The sequence below is a fragment of the Miscanthus floridulus genome, chromosome 2 (genome assembly GCF_019320115.1).
Source record: "Miscanthus floridulus cultivar M001 chromosome 2, ASM1932011v1, whole genome shotgun sequence".
Lineage (NCBI taxonomy): Eukaryota > Viridiplantae > Streptophyta > Magnoliopsida > Poales > Poaceae > Miscanthus > Miscanthus floridulus.
Genome location: NC_089581.1, coordinates 121,672,752 through 121,699,481, shown reverse-complemented (window position 1 = coordinate 121,699,481; position 26,730 = coordinate 121,672,752). Strand labels below are relative to the sequence as shown.

The following is a 26,730-nucleotide window of genomic DNA, read 5'->3' as shown; positions in this document are numbered from 1 at the left end:
ATAAGACAGACGATTGAAATTGAGCTTTCCGTGTGCAGGTTACATCTTGGGCTGCTACTTAGCGAGCACCAATACTGAAGAAGGCTAAAGGGCATTAGAATGTTACCATTTCATTCTGCCTGGCGATGAAAAACGAATGCCGGGGGGCTCTGCCTGGCGCCGGAGGTGCCTTGCTCCTATGGTTTTCACATTATCAATCGAACAAGAAATGTTCAAGTTTCTGTATGGGTTAGTACAAATGTTCAAGTTTCTATATGGATTAGTACAAATGTTCGAGTTCTTATTAGCGTGCACTACTGTTCAGGAGCCAAGACGTGTGATTTGGTTTAATAAATGGATTTACTATTGCTCCTTCTTTTGTTTTCTCATGCTGTAGCTTCAGCTGGCTATCAATGTTGACAAAGCAGCTATTGTCTTGGTCCACCAGAAGGTCTTAGCAGAAGCAAAGGATCCTGATAGGCGACCTGCATTCCATGTCCGTTTCTTGAGGGTAAAGCTCTTTCTTATGTTGGTTGGGAGTTTGGACGGGTGGGACGGGGGCTCGCTAGACTTTTGATGCAAAATCTGTGTTTGTTTCAAAATGGTTCTGCACTTGAGTTCGTGTCTGAATGGAGCAAGGTTGCACTTCAGTCTTCAGGCCTCCATTCTAACTAAAGCCATATTCTGTGCTTATAGATACTGTAATCATGTTTCATAGAGCTAATAACATTGTAGGTGTCGTATATGGTGGTGATCATTAACCCTTTTCTGGTCTTGTTTGCCTGTCGACAGGCTGTATAAAGGAATGCGACAAGTCAGTTGGCGATATTCTATATGCAGTAAGCACCTTGACTATGGATTATAAATCACTTGATTTTGTTGTAGAAGCCTGAGAACATCTTACTAGATGCTAATGGTCATGTAAGGATCTATTAATATATCTTCTGTTCAACTGTTTGGCTGCACAACTGTTTGCTCCATGTATGTATGTACTTAATAGAACTAGAGTCTAAAATAGTTGTATGTACAATAGATGATAGCTCACAATGATAGCTCTATTCTCATCCTGCATTTTCTTCTTTAAATCATTCTGTAATTATTCTTAGTCCTTGTGACAGACATGCTGTGACTGACAATTATCATGCTCCCCGGAGCGGAGGGCCAGGAGGCCACGAGGAGGAAGGAGACCATGAAGCTGTTCTCGTAGAGCGCTGGGTTTGACGTTGAGGATGCTGCTGCCCCTAGGTGTGTACTGCTGCTTCACATCATGTAAATCCATTTTGATTTGGATCTGTACCACTAATAATGCACCATGTATGTCCTGTCGAATGATGAGATTCAGATGCTTTGTTATGCAAAGGTGTTTGAATTTTGATAGATTCCCCGCACCTTGAGGTCACTAATGGGAATAGTACATCCACAAATTCATTGTTGTGAGTTGAGGTATGAAGGAAACAAATCTTTGCATCATTCTCTTTAATTCATAGCCACCTAGCAGATGTGTGGTACAAATTAACAAGTTTTTTTTACTTATTATAGAATGCCAATAATGACAATACGCTCTCTGGCTTTGCTTACAGGACTGGCATATCGTTAAAATAAAGATTGGTGGTAGTTGCACACTAAAAGAAAATATTAGGAGCGTTTTTTTTGGAATGAAACTATTAGGAGATAAGTGGTCATTTTTCTCCTTCTCTGAGTATCAGATAAGTATCATGACACATGGTTCAGCCGTTCCTCAGCTCCACATTTATCAATCTTTGCATGTGTTTAGTTCATCGATTCTAGTAATGGGGGAATGACTCATTGCTTATTTCTTTTTTTTCTCCACCCATTTTGTTGATGATTGGTTTTGTTTCATACTACAACCGACCATTATCGAAACGAGATACACTAAGAAACCCACACGAATGGGGTCATGAAGCAAACAGCGAATCAAATTTATTTTCTCAATGTGGATCCATTTCCATTCAAAAATTTGCCGTGATGTTTTGATCCAATAACCTCTTATTACATGATACCTTGCCTTTGGTATGGCATCCATTTCAGGAATTCTTTAAATTTCTCAGTAAATAAAATTTGCTCGCTGTACCTATTTCTGATCTGGCAGGTTGGGACAATCACGCTTATAGCATTGACTGGCCTTCTGATCTTTATGTTCATCCTGCTAATTGCCACTGCTAATGCCATCATCGTCTCAGTCCAGATGTCCCTGGCCACTGCTAGAGGATTCTTGGCTATCTTCTTTGCTTGCTCAGTTGCAGTGTATGTTGGAGCAGTATTAGTTGCTATCTTTGCCATTTCTGCTACTGTCATCTTAGCATTTGTTGGAGTTATGATTGCTACCGGTAAATCATCTCTATTCCCATGTAAAAGATAGTACAACTATCATTTTATTTTATTTCTTATTTACTTCTTATTTACTGAATAATGATTAAAAAGTTTATTCAGTCTAGCAAAAGATATTCATGGATAAAAGTGTTCTAGGAGGACTAATACCGACGGGGCCCGGTTGAGCCGTTGCACCCACACTTATCCCCCAATAAAGTCTGGCTTAAATATCTTATACATATACGTGTTGGTAGTTATGCTATTATTCCAAGCTAAGCTTATAGTTTCTCCCCAAAACATCCTCTAATTTACAGATTGTTTATGGCAATTTGTTTCTCGTAGCATAGTGTCTGTTCTTGCCTCAGGTAGGTACAATAGATACAACCATGCAATTTCTTTGGCTATATTTAAAACATGAGTTCTTAGATTACTTGAGTTCTTAGTTATGGTTGATCAGTCAATCCAACATATACTACCGGCATTTACCTCCTGTTACGGCTTATTCACACTGCCTAAGTATGATATGATGCCCTTCGCTAAACTAATTTCCCTCTGTTGCTACTCACGCTAGCGAAATATTAACAGCTTTAGGTTAAGTCTGACCAGTTATTTTTTCTCCAAAGATCGTCCTGATTTAAAGTTTTTGCATCTTGTTGTGTTCTCTTTCTATGTTTTAGTCCCCCCTGGATTCTATGATTTTCACCTTCAAGGTTTTGTTTTTCTAACCTTGTGACAGTCACTGGTGCACCACATTAGTGCTTCTATTATGTTGTGATTTCATCTTTGCTAAAAAATATAAACTGAAGAAAAAGCATTACCTACAGATGCCATAACAAAATATTTCATTTCAACGCATATTGTATGGATAGCTAGGTTCAGAAATTTCAATCTCATGTCATTATTAAGCTTAGTGACTATATTGTTACATGATAGGCCTGATCAGTTTTCCTTGCAGTTTGACCATCTGGTACCTTCGAAACAGTGCCATTGCAAAATCTTGAAGCTATCCCACTTCACATTGATTGGAGCCAATAATCGTGTCAATTTTTTGGAGTTCATAGACCAAATCTTGAAACTACTCCACTTTGGCTTGATTTGGAACAAATCATGTCATATTTTTTGGGTTTAGGAACCTCACACTAACTAGAGTGTGCTTAGTCACAGCAAAAGACATTCACAAAGCCATGTCGTGTTGTTACCTTTAGTTTACTGATGATAGTATCTTGCAATTGACAACTATGTGTTCAGTTTGCCTACACCTACTACATTTTAGATCATGGCTGTGTACAACACCTCTATAATTTTTGGGCCTAAAAAATTTGTCTGTCTTACCATATCTAAACTTTTCATCAGATGTTGCTCACATCCCTCTGTAGTGCACCAGATTGGCAAGGGGGCTCCTGCAGCTATGAATCAAGCAGTCCCATGAATGCACCCCTTCTAAACCTAGGTCTCCTTTGTGATACCGCCTACGTACTTTTCCCCTCTCCAGTTTCCTTCAGTGTATTTTGAATGTTCATAAAAAACAGGACTTCAGAGTCGACTTTTTTATTGTTATGGCTAGGTTTGCAAGCAGATTCTTCAAGCACAAGTCTAGCCTCCATGGACACAACTTTCGGACCGCAAGCCAAGCTACTGAGAAGATCAGCAGCAACCAAACACCATATGTATGACCTGCGCGTGCTCATGTAAAACACATAATTGCTGCCTACAATGCAGCGCAATGAATAGAATGACCACAAACCAGAGGCCTTATCAGTCAGCTACTCATGTTATCTATCTACGTAATATATAAAACTAACATGTTGGCCTGCATCAGTGGTGTTCGCCTGCTGCTTGAAGTTGTCGATTTCCTTGCAACTGCACATTACTTCATAGACCTACTTATAGCTGTGTTTGCTTTGTATTGCACTAAACCTCTTGTTGGGTTTACTTTTCAGCCTGCACATGTACAACGTGAACGCCAATGCAGCCGGCTAACTTGGTAAGCTCTCATGTTCCTTCTGTTTAGTCCGCTGTCCAAATTATGCATGTCTAGTTAGTAAAGACTAATTTCTTTGGCCTTGCCATGTAGCGATGAAGTAGTAATTTCCTACCGATTCAGTCATCACCTAGGATTCCGAAACGATCTGTTGTTTTGATGAGAGCCTTTTTTTTACATTTTACTTTACATTTCAATTCATGCATCTATGACATTTATTTCTGCTCGAGTTAACCTCTTCAGCCATGTCAGGTTACTGCCTATTTTTAGACTGCTTTTACTTGCCTTCTCAATGCACACATCATGCCTCCAGGACCTGGTAAATTTCTGAAGTGTCAAACTGAATCTCCTTATGCCTCACAGACCACAGAGAGCTAACAAAAGCAAATCTGCATACAGATTCATCCACCTAGGAAGCTTCTGTCTCCACGGATAGTGACCTCTGAGACCGAGAAGCGAGATGCTAACAAGGTCATCACCGAGTGCTTGACCTACAATGTTTAATTACCTGAACCTGTCACCGTGTGTATAAACTATGTGTCCTCATATCAGCACTGCCGTTGCTACCTAGCATGAACCCTAATGTATAAAGCTTGCAAGTGTCGTCAACTGTTATGTTAGCTCTACAGACCTGACCTGTGCATCTAAGGGACCATTACCGCGCTTATCACATCTATGTAAAATATATGTACATACCATCCTCATGCTATGACCATGAGGAGTTGTCATGTCAGTTGCTAAAGATTAGTTGATTGTTCAATCCTGCGTTGTATCTATGGTTGGATAACCGACGCGCGCAATGGCGCGCGCAACATACTAGCTAACGGATGGGAACGACGGATGGAGTGCCGTGTCTGGCCCGGGACGACCAACTGGGCTTCTTTGCCAACTGTCGGGCCGATTTCCCAATGAGCCCACTCTAGACATCATGGTCGCCACATGAAATTAATTCACAGACGTTTTTTCATGCATGTCTCACAATTTGAAACCCAAAACATCTCCCACCGAGCGCCACTTGAAGGCCCAAACATCTTACAGAGCTTATATCATCTTTTTCTTTTCTTTTCACATCACACCATCACATTATAAAAAAAAACATGTTTTTTAGCAAAACTCTCCTCTATAATAATCATTTGATCTAGACGTAATCTAAGTCTTCCATCCTTCGGATGATGTAAGATTTCTAAGATCTTGATACTCGGGAAGTTACGATTTTACCCTTTGTTTGTTTAAGTCACGTTATTTTACATCTACCGCTTTTTGTTTGTTTAAGTCACATTATTTTATATCTGCCGATTCATGTACAATCTTACATCACTAATAAAATCCTAGTCCCTCATGTTGTCTATACGTGAACAATCTTATATTATTGAAGTCGTATTTTGTCATGTTTACATTATTGCATGGTCATGGATTCTTTTTAGGTCTAAAAAATGTATGAAATCACTGTGTAGAGCATCGCCTGGTCCACAGTCCCACTTTAGATTTTTTTGCCCTAGGAATAAGTGACATCAGTTCCACTAGGATAGTGCCACTTATTCGTATAATTTTGTAAAATTGTTTAACATTTTGTAGATTCAATAAATAATTCATTATCATATTTTTGTATTCAAAGAAAAAATTGATGATATACATGAATTGACATATCAAGAATTCAACTAATATTCCCATTGCATTTGTAATAATTTTCATAAACATGTGGGTGTTGCACGTGCATATTTGCTAGTCTAGATAAAGAAACAATGCATGACAAACTTGCAAGATGCGCTTCTTGTTGGGATAAAAGGTTAGCAATTTTCACAATTCACAATTAATCCCTCACCATATGATGAACAATGAGGAGAACATCTACCATCAGAACAACATCATAAATTTAACAAATCACATGCACAATTGACATAATGATTTATGTGGAAAACATCCTCAAATTAAGTGAGGAGATTGAAAGCTCCAGTTTGGTTTTGGTGAATTAATGAACCCCTAAGTGCTAACCTAGTTTATCAAAGTGATCATGAGATAGGTAGCACATTCCAAGTGGTGAAGCAAATGAAGATCATAACATGATGATGGTGATGCCATGGTGATGATCAAGTGCTTGGATTTGAAAAGAAGAAAGAGAAAAACAAAAGGCTCAAGGCAAAGGTATAAATGATAGGAGCCATTTTATTTTGGTGATCGAGACACTTAGTGAGTGTGATCGCATTTAGGATCGATAGCCATACTATTAAGAGGGGTGAAACTCGTATCGAAATGCGGTTATCAAAGTGCCACTAGATGCTCTAACTCATTGCATATACATTTAGGATCTAGTGGAGTGCTAACACCCTTGAAAATGTTTGTGAAAATATGCTAACACATGTGCACAAGGTGATACACTTGGTGGTTGGCACATTTGAGCAAGGGTTAGGAACTTCACCGGCGGAGTGTCCGCCTGTAGAGTGCGGACAGTCCGATGGTGCCACCGGCGCTCAATACAGAAAAGATGGAGGTCACTGTGAGTGACCAGACGCTGGTCTCAGAAGGATCGGCACATCCGGTCAGTAGAAGCAGCGAAGATGCTGGCGTCGGTCTCTGACTGAATGTTGGGTCACTTAGTGACCGAACGCTGGAAGGTTGCGTCTGGTCCTACTGATGTGGCAAGCACAGAGGAGACGTTGAGTGACCGAACGCTGGGTGAGTCCGATCGAGTGTCATGATTTTTCACTTTTGGATGCTTACTGGAAACGACCGGACGCTGAGGTCCTGCGTCCGGTTACTTCACAGCAGCATGTTCGGTCATCACTTGACCATTGGGATCGGGTGCTCAGTATTTGAAGAGAGGGGACACGTGGCGTGCATCGCATGACCAGATGCTAGGGTCCTGCATCCGATCGATTTGACCGAAGCGTCCGGTCACCCCGAGTTGTGCCCAGTGAAGGGGTACAATGGCTCTATTTCATGGGGGCTTCTATTTAAGCCCCATGGCCGGCTCTAGCTCACTATCTTGGCCATTTGCATTGACATAGAAACCTTGTGAGCTTAGCCAAAGCCCTCCCACTCATCTCCATCATTGATTCATCATCTTTGTGAGATTGGGAGAGAATCCAAGTGCATTGCTTGAGTGTTTGCATCTAAAGGCACTTGGTGTTCGTGTTTCGCTGCAGGATTCGTTTGTTACTCTTGGTGGTTGCCGCCACCTAGATGGCTTGGAGCAGCGAGGATCATCGTGCGGAGGTTGGTGATTGTCTCCGGCTCCAATCGTGGTGATTGTGAGGGGTTCTCGACCTTTCCCCGGCGGAGAGCCAAAATGTACTCTAGTGGATTGCTCGTGGCTTGTGTGATCCTTATCTTGTGTTGGTTGTGCGGCACCCTATTGAGGGTTTGGTGGGTGGTGCCAATTAGCGCGTGAACCTCTAAGTGAGTGAATCGCCACAACGAGGAGTAGCTTGCCGGCAAGTAAGTGAACCTCGATAAAAAATCATTGTGTTCATCATTTGATTCCAAGGTGATTGGTCTTCATTGGTATTCACTCTTGTGATTGATTAGCTCCTTCCTCGATGAAAGGATCAAGATGCCCAAGAAGGGGGGTGAATTGGTCTAATTCTAAATTTCTTTGCAATAATTAAGTCATACGCTTAGCCCAATTAACCCCTTGTGCCTAGAAAGTGTTTCTATTGATCTATCACATAAAAGTTTAGCAACTTAGGTTCCAATCCTACTCTAGCATGGCAATTCTATGAATGTAAATGACAAGAAATGAATTGCTCAAAGTAAAGTGAGAAGGAGGAACACAGCGATGTTTTGCCGAGGTATCGGAGAGTCGCCACTCCCCACTAGTCCTCGTTGGAGCACCCGCACAAGGGTGTAGCTCCCCCTTGATCCGCGCAAGGATCAAGTGCTCTCTATGGGTTAATTCTTTGACACTCCGTCATGGTGAATCACCCACAACCACTCACAACTTAAGTTGGGTCATCCACAAGCTCCCAATCACCACCAAGCCATCTAGGTGATGGCGATCACCAAGAGTAACAAGCACGAACTCTCACTTGACCACGACAAGCCTAATGAGAAGGGTGGATGCACACTTTACTACTCTTGCTTTCACTAATGAGGGTTCTCTTTGGGATTCTCAAATCTCAATCACCTTACTAGGACATTGCTCTTCTTGGCACTCTCAAAGATGTTTCTTAGCTGTTGGAATGAGCAAAAGTATCCCCACACACAAATGGAGGAAGTATTTATAACCATGGCTAAAAAACGAACCGTTATGTGCCTCTGCAGGGTGACCGGACGCTCCGGTCATGTTGACCGGACACTCCGGTCAGTTCTCCCCGAACTCCAGTATTTAAGATGTGACCAAACGCGTCCGGTCGTGATTTTCCCTCTCTAGAACCTTACTGGAGTCGACCAGACGCTGGGACTCAGGTCCGGTCACTTCACCTCTCAGCGTCTGGTCGCACCAGACGATTTCACCTTGATCAAATGAACTGACCGGACTCTGCGCCAGCGCCCGGTCACCCCGGAGCCAGCGTCCGGTCAGTATTTGACCCTCCATTCACTTCCAACTCTCGATCATATGTGAATGAAGTTTGCTTCAATGGATCTAAGGGCTTTTTAGGAGCTACATAGTGCTAGATTTAGCAAGTGTGCACCACACCTAACTCACTAGACTCACCTAGGTCAAGCTACCCGTCCATACCCCTCTTAATAGTACGGTCGAAGGAAAAAACAAAGTCCTAAACTACTCTAAGTGTCTCTTTAACTCCAATCGACACTTAGAACTAGTCCATCCTTAACCTTGTCGTCCATCCTTTGAAAACCAAAACGATTTTCATCATAGGGCATGACCACCATGATAGCCCAATCGATCTCCATTACCATGACCTAACTTAATTGCCTCTGTAAAACACACGGTAGTCATAGTAATCACGTATTATCATTAATCACCGAAACCTAACTAGGGGCCTAGATGCTTTCACTCGACACGGCGGTATAAACAAATTGCTCACTCTCTTTACATTACCGCAAACTAGTTGTCAAGCTCTTTAGTGTAGCTAGTTGTGAGAGCTTGTTAGTTTGGTTAGTGTGGCTCTTTAGTTAGCCTTTGAGAGCACACTAACTTAGTGTAGTGACATAGCTATTGTGTGGATAGAAACTATATAAACTAGAATCGTGGTAGGTGGCTTACAATTTTAGTAGGCTAGCGCAACACTTGCTTCACCTCATAATTGTCTAACCGGTTTGTTAAGTGTTGTTGTAGAAATTTTTAATAGGTTATTCACCCCCCTCTAGCCATTAGGACCTTACAGGAGTAAAAATGATGGGACCAACGAGCCCACTCCAAGTTTCCACTATAATCAACGATGGGTACAATGTGTCTTCTCTAGGGCATCTAGAGGATTACAGCAACAACAAAACATTCATTAAGTTGCAAACTTGGCATCAACTACAACCATAACCTTCTAGCAAGAGAAATAACAGCACCAAACTGAGAGGTCACAGATTTTGTCCCTTTGGTAATTAGTTCATATACCAAACAGAGAAGTCACATATTTTTTACTCCCTCGGTAATCAGTTCATATCTCACCACAAAATACAACTCCATTGGGCACAAAATTTGGTAGACATGTAAATCCATGAGTCCCCTAACCACTGACCAAGTTTTAGCTCAATTGGACACTGTTTCACCACCCAAATCAATCATCTACCAAATTTGCTTTGTCCTAAAACTATTGTAACTAGAAGTAATAAAACCCCTCTCAAATTTGATGCCCTACTCAACCAATCCTCAAACCAATTGAACAGATCGAAGTACTCTAAGTGCAGAATGAGTTCACCAAGTTTGATGCCTATCCAAACACGTTTGAGCCTCTCATCACAAGCTTGAAGATGATCAAATGGTTCATAGCCACCAAATCTGAACAGATTTGCTCCTCCTTTTTCTTCCTATCTTCTCTCTCATGTTGTGTTGTGTATGTGTTATGCTCTCTCACACTCTCCAAGTGCAGCGGGAAGTGAAAAGGAGGCTAGGTTTTTTGTGTGTTTCTCACCACTTCTCAAGAAATGATCTCATGATTCCAACCGAAATCAACGGTGTATGAGCACTGGGCTTGTGAGCTGTTTTTGCTGGGCTCCAAATCATCCTCCATGCGGAGGGATAGCCCAACACTTGTCCTCACACTATTGCAGCTGCGCCTAGCACCATAAGTAGTGTGCCCCCTCCCCCTAAATATGACCCACATAAAAGTTTTGGGTCAACATTTGTTAGAAATCCACTTCATTTCTCGTAAGTCATATAGTCTAGCAAATGACCGCATCACAAGTCATTATCAACCACATAAAGACTTGTTTGAACTACCCCTTCTCATACCAACCATTAAAAAGATCATATACATCAATTGAAGTTCTTAAACCTAATACAATATAAACAACTCTCAATTTACCCAAATCGAAGAAGAGGCATTTAATGGTTTTCACTTTAAAACGCAAGAAGCTAGAACAACCCCATTTTAAAAATAAAAAATAACTTTACAATGGTGTATTTAAACACCAAATTTCTTATGAAATCTTAATTTTATGTGGCACCCCATATTTTTACTATTTTTATATAATGAAAAAAATCCCAAGCTATTAAGAGCTTTTGTGTAATTGTGTGTTGCATGTAATAATTAGGTCAAACCTGCACCAAACCCTTATCCTTCTTACCCCACCTTCAAAAACCTTAACTCTTTCTTTTAACCCTTCAAAATAACTAATCCAATTTTATGCATTTATATAGTTTTTTCTTTACCATTTACAATACATAGACATATTTACTAGTAATATAAAAAGTAAGATTTTTTTTTTTTTTTTGCTTAGTAAACGAACAGGCCAGAGCGAAAACCTGATAAAAACCATATACTAAAGCAAGGCCTAAAATATTGACAGTACGAACATGTTTGGGATCGTGATTACATGCTGAGTGATTGTGGAATTAGCGCGAGTGGGTGGTGAACTGGTGATGTGATGCCCGCAGTGAATCCGGAGCTTCAGCCCTACCGGCTACCTCTCCCGTCCCAGGACAAAACGCGGACAAAACGCGGTCTTGGCTCGGCAGCCGAGACGAGGAGCCTTTTGCCCACCTTTGCTCCCTCGCCTTCCATCCTGTTGCGCGGCCGCGACAAGCGGACGGACGGACCCTCCTCTGGCCCTGGACTACTGCCTCTTCTTCCTCTTCCCTCAGTTTGACCCACCACCGCCCCCCTCTTCAGCTCTTCCCTTCCCCCACTGTCGCCGCTCCTCGTCTTCTCCTCCCTCGACTACTTTGCTTCTTGTTTCTTGTTCTTCTCCCTTGTTGATGCTCGTGGCCTCCTATGATCCGCCCTCCGCTGCGGGTTTTTTGATCCGTCCCCGGCCCAAGGCAGCGGACCCCGGCCAACGCTCCTGACAGATTCACCCGGCCGCCGCTCCCTTCGATTCCGTCCTCCCCGTCCGCGGTAAGAAACCAATCGGTTCCTCATTCCTCGTGGCGTGCCGCTTCTATCCTTCTATACATGTTAGTATTTATACAGCGTTGACGCCTTGACGGTAGGAAAGCCCTATTCTTGGCAGGCAGGTGTTTAGGCCCTCTGCGGCATAGCATCTGGTCCGTCCCTGGAGATGTCCGGCGTCCAGGAGCAGTTCGAGATCAAGTTCCGGCTGCCGGACGGCACCGACATCGGGCCCAGGCGCTTCCCGCCGGCGTCCACCGTCGCCACGCTCAAGGAGACCATCATCGCCCAGTGGCCCAAAGGTGAGCCCCCGCACGCACGCACGCGCTTTCCTTCCCGCTGTCGCGGTTGCAGCGCAGCGGTAGGCGCGAGAGAAAAAGAAGGTTGGTTCTTAGCACCGGCGAGTGGCGCTGGAGCTGTGCGATTGGTATTGGCGCGGCCGTCGCTTTCTTGGGTCGGATTCTGCCCCTGGAACGCCCACCATCTAGTTTGGAATCTTGAGGTGTACTGCACTGTGGCGTCGCCGTCATGGCCAATCCGTCAGTTTCAAGGACAAATAATTGAGCCTTGTCTCTCCACGAAACCTAATCTGTTGAGCTTCCTGCCAATCATATTTGGCTGGGGCTATTACTGCTGGAACCTATGGTGCTTAGGTTCAATTAATTTACTGGGGTTGCTCATATCCAAATAATAAATCTTCTGTACCTTTTCTGCTAAATGTGTATATGTGTGGTAAGGTGGAGTGGTTGATCCAAATTGACTATTGAGAGACAGCAATAGGAATTTAACAAATGGAGAACGTTAGTGCTGCAGAGCAGCTAGGGAAGTAGAGGAGACTTTACATTTTGAGTAAACAACAGTTCTATCTTTCCTTGGAGCAGCTGAGGAAGTACACACCCTTTAAGTGAGAGTCATGTTATGGTTGCCTGTAATGCTCTTTTGTGTCACTCTAGCGCCTATAGTTTGTACATGAGATCTGTCGTACTGAATATGCTTAAAATAAAATAAGTTTGTAATAACCTGATACGGATTGAACTTCATGTGTGGTAAACTGCTTGCAGTGAAGGAAAAGAGCATAAACATCTGAATGTCATGGACTTTATTACCTTTGGCTTTGTAGCGTGTATGCACCATTCTTTCTTATGAAATATCACATTTGAATGAGGGTGGTTGTAACCTCAGCATTGAACACAGAACCAGACCACATTAGAAGGATAATGTTAGGCCAATTTGTTTGATGGCAACTTCTGTCCAAGTGCTCTTGTTTGTTTTGAAGAAATAAACAGCCAGTGTCCCTTCAGGGATAGGGCCAGGTTTGTGGTTGCCTGATTCGGCAATTAGAACTTTTCTGGATCAGTAATGAGAGGTGCTTCTGTCTACCCGGGCACAAATCTTTTGATGATTTGACGAGAGGTGCTTCAGTCTACCTGGGCACAAATTTTCTGATGATTTGAGATCAAGCTGATTAAGGAGTAAGGACCAACTGCTACACCAGTGTTAGAAAGATAATCATGATAAGAAAGGCTAGTCAGAAGTGCTAGAGATCTCATGCTCATACCACGGAGTATTGCAGTAATGCTCCACTTGTATACATCCTACACCAACTTAAGAACTGTATATATGTAAATCACTCCCTGCAAATGCTTGGCTTCTGTTTACACTGGAAGGCCAGGATGCATTAGCAACAAAGTTAGTTTTGTGTTCCCTATTAGCAGAGTGAAAAAAAAGCTTAAGCGCTTAGACTACTTATTATTTGTGGTCCGACATATATACTTCCACTTGCAGTATCTAAAGCAACAAATGCAAGTTCTGCTATTTGATTTCTAGAGTTAACAAATATGTTCTTCATAACTATTCAACCGAAATGTCTGGTATGGCTTGTTACAAGATCATAATATATCAAGTCAACTAGATAAAATTTGTAGTGCATAATGCAAATATGCTTAAATTGAGCATGCTGTGCTTGTCTTAATCACATAATGTTCAACATCTGAGTATACATCATAATTTCAGATGTAACGGGTTTGATTAATATCACATGATCTGTTCTATGTAAGCCTGTTTTGTAGGCCAACTTTTAACAGGTGATATTTGATTGATGCTGCTAGAACTGGTGGTAAACTAGCTTATTTTGTAGTGAAATTTGACTAGACTGCTTTGATGCCAATACTCAGGAAACTATCATGACTTAGTTTTTTTGAGAAGAAGTGGTTCGTCTTGAATATAAATCTTGATTCTTCTTATTATTAGTGTTGAATATTGTGCCTGCTTGCTGTAGCAATTTGCAATTGTAAAACTGGTATATTGTCAGTTTGTGTTCAGCATAAACATATCCATTTGTTCTATAAACTCGGTTGTTAGTTCATCTTTATTGACGTACATATCCTTGGAGGCCTCCACTTCTTGCCTGCGAACTAGATATTAGATACATGTTTCTGCTTTTGAAATGTCTGACATAACCCGTCTCCATTTAAATGAATTATCTCACACCTGTTTCCTTATCCTATAGAGGGTAGGGGTAACGGAATGTGGCATCTTGTTACATGGTGAGCAAGAGTGAAGTGGCAAAAGTAGAACTTGTGAGGTTTCATGGTTCTAGTTGAATAATGGCATAGAACAAAGGGATCACACTACCAATCTGGTAAAACTCTCGAGTCAGCGGTGAATCTTGGGGACAATTTCCCAATGTCATCCTATCCTTCTTATATTGCATCATTTGGCCTGGTGCAAGCGGTAGAGTCTTACCGCCTGTGACCGGAAGGTCCCGGGTTCGAGTCGCGGTCTCCTCGCATTGCACAGGCGAGGGTAAGGCTTGCCACTGACACCCTTCCCTAGACCCCGCACAGAGCGGGAGCTCTCTGCACTGGGTACACCCTTTGTCTTGCTGGATTTCTTCATTTCCTTTAACCGATTCAACTTGAATATACTAAATATAGTGCTGTGTTTCTGTACACCACCAAACTGCATCTCAGTTTCCTTCAGTATTTCTTTTTATCTTATTATTCTAAGCTTGTTTTAGTGTTCTTACTGTTCCTTCTCAACAGATAAGGAGAAAGGTCCTAGGACTGTGAATGATCTTAAGCTTATTAATGCTGGGAAGATACTGGAGAACAACAAAACCCTATCAGAATGCAAAAGCCCAATTTGCGACTTCTCTGGGATGACAACGATGCATGTCGTCGTCCGTGCACCGACTTCAAGCAAACAGTCTGGTAATTGTTTTACCTTTGCAAGGAATATAGCATCTTCCTGTCACATCCTTGAATATAATTTGTATTTGATCTGCTGATAACAGATAAAAGAGCAGCAAAGAAAGCGAAAGATTTCAGGTGCGGTTGTGCCATTATGTGACAGCATTGTGAATAGTAGCAAAGAGAATGTGGCTATGTCAGTTTCCTCCCCACTCTTTCTGCTCTTGCTAGAGTGTTGTATTATGTTCGAGGCCCTTTCTCCTTTTATTTCGTTTTGAAGTATCACGGGCAAGCTTCAGGAGCTGTTAAGTGCCCTTTAATCATGAGTTTGCATCAAGCACACACTTTGAAGGCAGCTGGCTGCTAATTGCCCTTAATCTTGAGTTATGCCAAGCACACACTTTGAAGGCAATCATTAGTGTCTAAACTACGATGTCCGTCTTATCCAATCTTCCATGGTTTCACGTTCTCTTCTATATTTATGCTACTCCGGGTGACGTGTTTAATATATGCCTTCCATGCTAAATGAACTTTTTGGAACGGCATTCTAACTGATCAATTTCTATTATATTCCTCCAAACCAATTGTAATCTGGTAACTGATCTGCCGTATATTAGTTTGCTGGCTATATGGTTTTGAATCACAGTGATATGTTTTGTAAGTGTTGTTCATACATGAAACTAGCAGTCCTTCATTGCCTGTTGATCTCAGTTTGCATCAGTTACCATGAGGTTGTATTGACCCAAGTTGCATCAAAATGTATCAGGTGACCAGTAAAAGAATGGAACAAGTCTCACGCTTGCCTCCGATTTTGACACTCAACTCCAGTGCTGCCGAAGTCTGACGTCTCAACTATCAATGCTGTTTTGTTTTTTTACCTTGGGCTCAAATTTTGTGGTTTTGGAGTGACAAGGCAGTGTTTTTTTTTTCTATGTTGGGTTTTTCATTTGCCAACTAGGCCATGAATGGCAGCTGGGCCTAGTTTAACGCATCTAGGCCCCTTTGTGGAGATCATAGGGTTTCGGTGATTGATATAAACACAAATGTGTGTAGCTAACATGTGTTTTGCAGGGAGTAATGCAATTGAGATAGTCACATTGAGAATGGTCACAAGTAGGGATGAAAACGGATCGGATACGCACGGATATCACCGATATTACATTTGTTTTCATATTTCTGTCCGGATTCGGATTCGAATACGGATAGTGTCAACTATGTCGGATAGGATACGATTGGATATCGACATCATAAATATGCGATTTGAGTATTCGGATACGGATACGGTATCGGATGTTGGATATCCAGACTCGGATACGGATAGATCTTAACCCCTCTAAACGGATTCGGTTTCGAATACGGTCGGAAAATATCCGTACCGTTTTCATCCCTAGTCACAAGTGACTTGGCCTTAAGATTTGATGATTGATTCTCTCCATCTCCAGCATATATGGCTCTCTCGCTCTCGCCCCCGTGCTCTCCTTCGGCGCCTCTCCCTCCGCGTTCCTCGTCGTCCTCTCCTGCTTCCACCGCCCTCGTTGCCGTCGCCCTCCTCCCCCGCGTTGGCTCCTCTTGTCATGGCTCAGGCCCGCAAGTCTCCTGGGCCTTTGCTCGAGCTGGAGCAGGACCCTGCACTTGCGGAACTTGTGAGCGACCGAGACTTCTCTCCTGGTAAGAGGTTTCAGGTTGAAGTGCTGCACAAGTTCTCGTCCTCGGCTCATCACACTTCGTCACCGGATGGTTCGTTCTTTATGCTCGTAGTTTTCCGGAGATTTCTATTTTGGCTTACAGAAGATTCAGTAGCCATGGCTCTCCATTGCTGTCTTGGCGGCTCTCCTGCTGGTTTTCATGTATCTCTTCAAAATGAGCGCCATTTTCGCTTCTCTGTTGCCTCTAAGCATGTGGGTTTGCTTGTTCGTGCTCTCAGTAGAATCACGACAGACCATTTCGACATATACTTTCACATGTGGCGTGATGGAGGTGCTGATTGGAAGCGTGAATGGAGAAAGTGGGAAAAGGAAGAGAAAGATAGTTGGATCACTAAATCCAGGAAAAGAAGCAAGCGCAAGATATCTGCAAAGGTCTCTTTTGACGAGAAGTTGATTCAGGACTCTCCTGTCAGAAAGTCTCGTCCCAGAGAACTTACTTCGGTTTTTAGAGTTGGTGATGCTCTATGTCCTACTTCTCGGCTTTCATCTTTTGTTTTTGGTTCCAAGTCAACCATTCTGAATCTTGGGAAGCCATCTAAATTTTCAAGCTGCAATCAGGCCGTGTTCGAGTCGTGGTCTGGTGCAAGCGGTAGAGTCTTACCGCCTGTGACCGGAAGGTCCCGGGTTCGAGTCGCGGTGCATTGCACATGCGAGGGTAAGGCTTGCCACTGACACCCTTCCCCAGACTCTGGATAGAACGGGAGCTCTCTGCACTGGGTACGCCCCCAATTAGGCCGTGTTCAATGAAAGTTTATTGAATAATAGTGATGATATTACTCCTGTTTCTGATGAGATGAATACAGATGATAATACTATTATGACAAGCTATGCTAGTTCAGCCGAGCATTGTTCAAAGGATTTTCACGGTGGGCATTTTCGAGCTCCAGCTCCTTCAATTGTTTCAGTACAAAGGGTTTTTTAAAAACTCAAAGCTGATCTGAATATTAATTGCAATAATGGCTCAGCTGCCATTTCTCTTCAATCGAAGTACACTAATGGTCAGCCTCCCCCCAAGGTGATATTTTGAACTTCTCCCCCAGCCCCTCTACCAAACTCTGCTATCGTTGTTTAAGCTCGAAGTATTTAGTTAGAGAATGCAGGGGAAAAATTAGGTGCATTTATTGTTTCAATTATGGGCACCGGGCTCGATTCTGTTATCAAAGAAAAGCTCACCTTCAACTTAAATGGGCTGCTAAACCCTGCACGCCCCCCTTAACGCCGTGTGCACTAATGAGGGAAACGTTTCTGTTCCCCTAATTCACTGGTCGACTGGCCCCAATGTCCCCAAGGTTTCGAGTGACTCTTTGCCCTCCTGCTTTCAGCAGAAGGAAACCCTTCACGTCCCTTCCACCAGTGGAAAAACCACAGAGCTGTTGGCTCAATCTGAACCCCCACCTCCGCCGCCACCTCCACCTGCACCTACCAATGAAGATCCACCTGAGCACAATGGCAACCCTCACCCTTTTGAGGGGCATGTCGCTCCTAGAGAAGTCAATAACATCATGCAGATGGCTGATCAAATGATGAATCAGTTGATTGAGGAAAATCAGATACAGACCAAGAAGCCATGGTGGAAGATAATGGCTCTGCTATCCATGGAGGGGCTGACTCCTCCTCCATTGTTCCCTTTCTGCAGCAGGGACAAGGTGCAAACAGAGAACTCATTATCGAAAACAAGAGAGTGGTTCAAACCTCTCTGGTGATTGATACTGCTAAAAACTAATCAAACAAAACTGCAAGATTCCCAGAACCAAGATGCTAGTCTTGACCACCCAGCTCTGAAGTTCATCATTAGAAGCAATTCAAACAATCATTCAGAAAGTCAGAAAGTCATTGAGCAAAGGGAGGCTACCCTAAAATTCTTTGCTGGAGGACTTAAGCATCTAACTGCTAGTCAAAACAATAATGGGTCTTCCAAAATCATGGGTAGTTTTACTGTACTAGGCTCTTTGATTCAAGTTGATCTTACTGCCTTGGGGATCACATCACTACAGATTGCTGTAAACATCTCTGATCAGAATGCAGCCCTCTTTGTCATCCTCTTCTGAGCCATCCAAGCTGCTGTTACAAAGCTCTGATGATACTCAGCCCCACCATAATCCTACTGAAGTGCCTGCTAGAACTTCACAGATCACCAAGGTCTATTATAGAATAAGATTCAAGATCAGGAAAAGAATCCTTGGTAACCAAACTACTGAAGGAGCAAGTCAAGAAATCATTGGTAGTATTTTTGTGCATGACCAGAATGCCTCTGCTGCTGGAAATCAGATTGAGGGCTTGGGAGAAGAAAACCTTGCTGCAACAATAAAGAGAAAGCGCAGTACTACAACTCCTTTCACCACCATGAAGCTTGGAAGGAGCCCAAGATTTGCTGAAAAGCTTGATGGACATAAACCTGCCAGTGTCCTCCCTAAGAAAACTGTCACCAGAGGCAAGGGCAAGAGTAAAAAGGTCAAGCCACAGTCTCAACTCTTGGGAGACATTCTCCTCTCTCCCACTTGTCAAGCTACCGAATTTCCTGGGCTTTCATTTGTAGCTAAATTTGCTGAAATGGGGTCCATTTTCCCCCTAATACCCATTGTTGAAATACAGAAACTGGCCATTGACTACTGCTGCATTTCTCCTTCGGAGGTGACAGTAGAACTACTTCTAGCTCCCAGGACTGAGAAGGAGGCTGAAGTAGCTCTGGCGCCAGAAACTTTTGTGTCCTAATAAAGTGGTGGGCCTTTAGTTTGTTACCTCCCAGGGAATGCCCTGGTCTTCTATGTTGTTATAAATTGTTGCTGAACTGGTCATGCTGGATGTCGTGTGGGTTGTTTTGCAACCACAAAACCTTTGGTGGTTTAATTTGCTGGATGGCAAATTATGTTATCTCCTTGCATGCTGTGCTAATTATCTCCTGGGTTGTCTCTTTTACTCTGGCTGCTATTCAAACTGTTTGGTCTCATCTTTCAGAAAATTCTGATATTGAGTATCAAATCACCAGAACTCCTTTCCTTCATCCTTCACCCTGTGGGCTAAGGGCTACCTTTTTATTGAAATTTGTTTTCCATGGATAGTAACACAAACTTGAACAGCTCAACACCTAGTCTAAATAGAAACTGGAACATTCTCAATTGGAACATCAAAGGCATCAATTCAGAAGATAAATGCAGTGTTGTTAAAGAGAAAATTGAGGAATGTGCTTGTTCTATTTATTGTATACAAGAAACTAAGAGAGATCACTTTGACCACTCTTTGATCAAAAAGCTTGCTCCCAAACGCTTCAACAAGTTTGCTTTCTCTCCTTCTACCGGTACTTCTGGTGGTATTCTTCTTGGTTGGAACAACTTTGTTTTTTCGGGGGAGGTTATTGAGATCAACAAATTCTCCATCACTGCCAAGTTTTCCTCAATGCATAATGGTCACATCTGGTTTCTCACCACTGTCTATGGTCCTTGTCAGGGGCTGATAGAGATGCTTTTGTTCACTGGCTTAACAACCTGCAAGTTGATGACCCTGTTAACTGGATGATTGTGGGGGATTTTAATTTCTTTAGATCTCTTGAAGATAGAAACAAGAATGGTGGAAACATCAATGATATAATGATCTTCAATGAAATAATAAGCAACCTTGGTGTAGGGTCGAGATGGCGGACTAGAAGGGGAGGGGGGGTGAATAGTTCTTTCTAAAACTTAATCGCGCCAGCTAACCGAAACAAATGTGGAATTAAAACTATCGGTCTAGCCAAGACTATACCCCTCTATCTAAGTTCACAAGCACCTTATAAAGATCCTAAAGAGGCAACAAAGGTGCCGGGCTAGCTAGTGCTACCTATCCAATTCTAGCTTGCAAGGTCACATAAACCTATGCAACTAGTACTTCAAACAAACCGAGGAGCACCTACACAATCTAGTAAGCAAAAGCATAAAGCCACCTAAGCTCACTAGCATTGCTCAATAACAAGGCTACAGAAGTCAAATTAGAGAGCGCAAATTACTTAGCTACACAAACTAAGCAATGTGACTAACAAGGTTACTCAAACCAAATTAGTCACGCAAGAGCTACTTCTATGCTACACAAACAAAAAGGTAACTAGCAAGCTACACAAGCTAACTAATTACAAGAGCGACTACACAAGCACAATGTATATGAATATAAATACAAGCTTGTGTAAAGAGGATGAAAACCAACGGAAAGACAAGGATGACACGGTGATTTTTATCTCGAGGTTCACTTGGTTGCCATCAAGCTTGTTCCTGTTGTGTCGATCACTCACTTGGTGGTTTGGTGGCAAATTGGCATCACCCACCAAGCCCACATGTTGGGCACATCAAGAACCTACCCACAAGTGAGGGTAGCTCAATGACACGCTCAACTAGAGTTGCTCTTCGGGGCGAGCACAACACCCCTCACAATCACTTCTCCGGAGCACCGCACAATCTTCTTTGCATGCTTCGACGGAGATCACCACCAAGCCATCTAGGAGGTGGCAACCTCCAAGAGTAACAACAATCACCGGCTTGCAACTCGAACACCTAGTGTCACTCGATGCAATCTCACAATGCAACGCACTAGAATCACACTTACTCACAATCGATTCGCACTCTTGCAAGCACAAGTGAGTTAGAGGGCATCCAAGCACTCCTACACAAGCCACATAGGCATGAGGGTGCTTAGCAACTAGCCCAAGGCCGGCCACCACTTGTATTTATAGCCCCAAGGGATAAAAGAGCCATTGCCCCTTTACTGGGCAAAACACGCACTGACCGGACTCGCAGGTCATAACGACTGGATGCGCAGGTCACAGAGTCCGGTCGCTAGGATGATGCCACGTGTCCCCTCCTTTCGAAGCCGATCGTTGGGCTCCAATGGCTAGCTCCCACGCGCACATACTCCTGACCAGACACGCCTAGGTCCAATGACCGAACACATCGAGGCCGAGTCCGGGTACCAACGCATCTCTACACAACTGACAGGACTCTGCTTTCTCCCTGACTAGACTTGACTCTCCTAGAGTCCGGCCACTTCCAAAGAGGTTCCAGAGAGCTCTTTTAATGACCGGACGCATTAGGTTATCATTGATTGGACTCCCCTAGCATCTAGTCGCTTCTGCACGCGAAAGAAACACTGACCGGACTCTCTGACCGGACTCACAGGTACTGACCGGACACGCAGGTCACAAAGTCCGGTCACAGACCTTTCAACACTCGATCCTAGCAACGATGTAAAGTTAGATCACTCGAGTGGCACTAGGTGACCGATATGCAAATAAGTTTGCCCCTCTTGATAGTACGGCCATCTATCCTAAACTCGGTCATCAACTTCTCTACACACCTATGACCGGTGAAATAAAAATGCCCTATAGGTTATACCTTTGCCTTATGCATTCCATTCCATCTCCTCCAATGTTAATGCAACACATGCACCAACATGATCAATAATGATATGATTCACTTCATATCATCACGTGACCATATTGTTTTATCAATCTTGACCTTACTTGCTCTTCATCGTTGCGTCCGTCCATCGGCGCCAGGTCTTTGCTCAAGCATCCCGCCACGTGGTCCAGCGCTTCAAAGCCTCTGACTTGCCCTTCACTCTTGCAACCGGTCCATCAAGCCAAGCCTCTTCTTGATCTTCTTCACGTTAGTCACATGACTCCATGTCATGTCTCATATGCAATGCGCTCCTTCATTACATATTCACCTATGGACTAATCTCCTGTGTATTATCACATAACCACATATTAGTCCACCAAGATTGTCACTCAATTACCAAAACCAAACAAGGATCTTTCAATCTCCCCCATTTTGGTAATTGATGACAACTTTACAAAGATATAGAAATTAATCTCTTTTGGATTCATGTTCCTTGCCCAAGTAATTTTACCATGTGTAAATGATTTTGAACAAGTATCACAAACCCGAATCGGTAGTATTAGCTCCCCCTATATATGTGCTAGTGTTTGGTTTGAAGCCCACACATATGCATAGATAGGAATTGTGGGAGAGTAATTACTACCAAATGATGCTAAGGTGTAAAGAATTAATCCTTGATGCGTGATACCAATTGGAGTGCACATTTTACCACCATCCTTAGCACCATGAGTAGCTAGACAACATAAACTCTAGAAACCCCGTGAGATCAACATTATAAGCAAGGTTCTAGTTTTTGCTTGAAAAACACAAGTCTAGTTATGATCCTATGCATGCTAGTTATCATATCATCATTCAAGTTCTATAACTAGCACACAACACACAAGCATGCATGTCAAAATTTAAAAACTTATGCAATGCAAGCAAGCACATGAATATGCACATATCAAATACAACCAATCAAAGTTTATGAGCTTGCTCCCCCTACTTGTGTGCTTTACTTGTCCAAGAATTTTTGATCTACTCACATTCCTCAATGTTGCTCCCTCTTTGTCCATTGTCCATGTCCAAATCAACTTCTACTTCTCCCCATGATGCATTTACATATCTTTGTTCCAACTTCTCCTCCTTTGTCATCAATTTCCATAAAAGGTGTGCATCCTATTGATACAAAGGATTGCATTGGGGTAGATGGTTGACACTTGAATCTTGCATTTTTATGGACACTACCAAATATGTTGGAATGACACCACTTGTAGCCCTTGAGATACCACATGTAGGATCTTTGACCTTGATACCAATTGGTGGGGCACCTCCCCCTATATCATAGCATGGGTCATCCACTAATATTGAGCTCTTGTGGATGAGGAAGGCATTCTTCACTTGATGATCACTTAAAGTTGAGGATCACTTGTGGAGCCACTTTCTTGTATAATTGATACTAGTTGTATGATTGATTTATTAATAAAGACCATATTGGTTCATCGATCTTGACCTCACTTACTCTTCACCGTTGCGTCGGTCCATCGACGCCAGGTCTTTGCTCAAGCATCCCGCCACGCAATCTAGTGCTTTAAAGCTTTCGACTAGCCCTTCACTCTTGCAACCGGTCCATCAAGCCAAGCCTCATCTTGATCTTCTCCACCTTAGTCACATAACTCCATGTCATGTCTCATATGCAATGAGCTCATTCATTATATATTCACTTGTGGACTAATCTCCTGTGTATTCTCACATAACCACATATTAGTCCACCAAGGTTGTCACTCAATTACCAAAACCAAATAAGGACCTTTCACTTGGGCTTCTTGAAACCCTTAAAGGAAGAAAATATACCTAGAGTAATATGCAAGATGACCCACTCCTGGAACAAATTGACTGGGTATTCACCTCAACTAATTGTATCTCTGATTACCCCAACACTCTTTGCCTGCCGATGGCTAGGCCAACCTCATATCATCTTCCATGTAAAATTCAAATTGGCACCAACATCCCCAAAGCTCAAACTTTTAGATTCAAAAACTTTTGGATTGATCACCCTGGGTTCATGGAAATTGTCAATTCGGTTTGGTCCACAAATGTTAGATCCTCAAACAGTGCCACAACAGTAAGCTCAAAATTCAAGCTTCTCAGAGCTGCCCTCAAAAAATGGAGTAAAAATTGTCTAATCTCTCTAGATTGATCAAGACGTGCAACAACACTTTAGAAGTCCTAGACACTCTTGAAGAGCAAAGGCCTCTTTTAGTTCAAGAGTACAATTTTAGAAGAATTCTTAAAGCTCACATCCTCAAATTGCTTAGCTAAAACAAGGATTACTGGAAGAAGAGGTATACTATGAGGTGGACTATATTGGGTGATGAAGGAACAAAATTCTTTCACGCTACTGCCACCAAAAGATACAGAATTAATACCATCATAAGTCTGATTGCTAAAGATGGTAGGACTATAACTGAGCACAATGAAAAGGCTGGACTGCCACTGGATGATTTCAAAAAGAGAATGGGCTTCTCTTCCAATCCTATTATGTGTTGGTATTAGTTAACACAAACAGATAAATCCGCAAGTGCACGGATACCACTGTAACTTTCACCAGGAGTATTACTGGGTATCGATTTCCACGGGGAACGTGAAGTGTACTAGAAAAGATCAAGGCCATCCAAGGATAAAGTGTTTTTATAGGAAGAGAGGGGGTTTCTAAGGTTTTCCCAAGACAAAGTAGATAACCAAGGATCAGACTTACTAAGCTCACTTACTTCGGACTAGCGGTTCCTTTCCGATCAACAAAAAGACTAGGAAGGGGTGATTGAGGTCAGGCCACCAAAAGCTCTACGAAAACACCAATCTGAACATGGTGGATTACAAAGGCCTAGTCAGAGCTGTCACCTCTGGGGCTCAAACTTAGGTAAACACTAGCCTAGACACCACATCTACGCTAACGATTACTACTCTAGCCCAATATCTTAGACTAGAGCACTCGGTCGAACGAAGTTCCCGTAAGTAAGTAAAGTAAGAAATGAACTTGATCAAATAGAAACCTTGGAATTACCAAAAGTTAAACCTGGAGGCTGCTTAAGATGAGTCGGCTCTGTAGAGGAACAAGGTAGAGGAGGTTCTAACAAACCTAGCTCCTCCTCGGCTCTTTCCTATCGTCTCTCCCTATTTTCTATTACAACTAGATGTCATGCACCTAGAGGGACACTACTACTAAATATAGATGAAGAATGGACCTCAAGTGTAGGTGTGTGGGAATGAGAAGGCCTCCTCCATCTATTTATAGCACCCTTTGGTCAGTTTGCTAGGGAATATTCCTCAGATCTGCATGCAACTGCCTTAGAGGTGCCACCAGGAGATGCCACATGGAAGGGGGAGGTGGTCGATGCATGCAGCACCTAGGTGGAGCCTCCCCACGACCGCCTTCCGCATGGCGGTTGCATGTTGGGCCTAGGCTACGTTCATGTGGGTTTGGTGCCCAGATGTGATAGGTAGGTGGGCCTTCTCCTTTATTCTTTACGCTAATATGCTTTTACACTTTTGTCTAAATGCATACTTTTGAGTCTTTTTCCATGTTTTCATGATATATCCTCCTGCAATTGAACAATCACCAAAACTCATGGAATTTGTTAGTTATAAACCCTAATACTAAGTTTGGTGTTTATTTGGGAGGATTTTAGCGGGAGTTGGCGGTTATTTTTAGGCATTAAGGACCACTAACAAGCTCTCCCACACTTAGATCTTTGCTCGTCCTGAGCAAATGTTAGGATAAAGTAAACATAAACATGGCAATTCGAGATATGAGACTACCATAACAATTATTCCAAAAATATACCTCTAAAAGGTCCTAATGGCTGGAGGTGGGGTGAATAGCCTATAAAAATTTCTATAAACAACACTTAAAGCCAAGTGGTTAGATAAATATGAGGCAAAGCAATTTTTGCACTAGCCTACTAAAAATGCAAGCCACCTATCCACAATACTAGTTTCTATAGTCTCTATGTCACACACAAGGCTAGGTCACTATCACTAAGTTAGTGAGCTCTCAAAGACTAACTAAAGAGCCTTACTAACCAAACTAGACAAGACACAAGCTAGCTCTCAAACTAGTTACACTAAAGAGCTTAGCTACACTAGGAAAGTAAATACACAAGAGAGGTAGTGAGTTATACAGCCGTGGCAAGAGATGATCATTCAATCACAAGAAATCCCAGAGACAATGATGACACAATGATTTTTCTCCGAGGTTCATTTTCATGCTGGCAAGCTAGTCCCCGTTGTAGCGATTCACCCACTTAGAGGTTCACGCGCTAATAGGCATCACACGCCTAACTCGTAATCGGGTGTTGCATAACCAACACAAGATGGAGATCCACAAGCTATGAGCAATCCACTAGAGTACCTTTTGCCTCTCCACTGGGGAAAAGTTAAGAACCCCTCACAATCACCATGATCAAAGCCAGAGACAGTCACCTTCCTCCACTCGACGATCCTCACTACACCAAGCCATTTATGTGGCGACAACCACCAAGAGTAACAAGCAAAATCCACAGTGAAACACAATCACCAAGTGTCTCTAGATGCAATCACTCAAAGCAATGCACTTGGATGCTCTCCAATCTCACCAAATGATGAATCAATCAAGTAGGTGTGGATGCATAGGAGTAGCTCAGCTCTAAGGGATGAAAAGTATGTCAAAGTGCCAAGAGAGAGCACCCAAGGCCGGCCCTTTCACTTAAATAGACA

General features: G+C 42.7%; 1 protein-coding gene and 2 long non-coding RNA genes across 6 annotated transcripts; all 3 read left to right on the top strand.

Annotated features, from left to right (window-relative positions):
- Positions 1 to 1,131: 1,131 nt before the first annotated feature.
- LOC136539523 (uncharacterized) lies at positions 1,132 to 2,194 on the top strand. 2 transcript variants are annotated; one of them, XR_010779705.1, is made up of 4 exons: positions 1,132 to 1,224; positions 1,322 to 1,422; positions 1,560 to 1,657; positions 2,090 to 2,194. It is a non-coding gene; the product is annotated as an uncharacterized lncRNA (long non-coding RNA). The 2 variants fall into 2 exon arrangements; XR_010779704.1 differs by lacking the exon at positions 2,090 to 2,194 and having other exon boundaries at positions 1,560 to 2,062.
- A 1,707-nt stretch (positions 2,195 to 3,901) lies between these two features.
- On the top strand, positions 3,902 to 4,958 carry LOC136539522 (uncharacterized). The gene is made up of 4 exons (XR_010779703.1): positions 3,902 to 4,151; positions 4,251 to 4,294; positions 4,544 to 4,610; positions 4,691 to 4,958. It is a non-coding gene; the product is annotated as an uncharacterized lncRNA (long non-coding RNA).
- Positions 4,959 to 11,353: 6,395 nt separating this feature from the next.
- LOC136528842 (membrane-anchored ubiquitin-fold protein 1) lies at positions 11,354 to 16,039 on the top strand. Of its 3 annotated transcripts, XM_066521859.1 has the most exons (5): positions 11,354 to 11,745; positions 11,861 to 12,041; positions 14,784 to 14,951; positions 15,035 to 15,126; positions 15,697 to 16,039. In XM_066521859.1, exons 2-4 carry the CDS (start codon positions 11,909 to 11,911, stop codon positions 15,088 to 15,090), a joined length of 357 nt encoding a protein of 118 aa, XP_066377956.1. In that variant the 5' UTR covers positions 11,354 to 11,745; positions 11,861 to 11,908; the 3' UTR covers positions 15,091 to 15,126; positions 15,697 to 16,039. The 3 variants fall into 3 exon arrangements, with proteins under 3 accessions (XP_066377956.1, XP_066377947.1, XP_066377938.1); XM_066521850.1 differs by lacking the exon at positions 15,697 to 16,039 and having other exon boundaries at positions 11,865 to 12,041; positions 15,035 to 15,342; XM_066521841.1 differs by lacking the exon at positions 15,697 to 16,039 and having other exon boundaries at positions 11,355 to 11,745; positions 15,035 to 15,342.
- Positions 16,040 to 26,730: the final 10,691 nt, after the last annotated feature.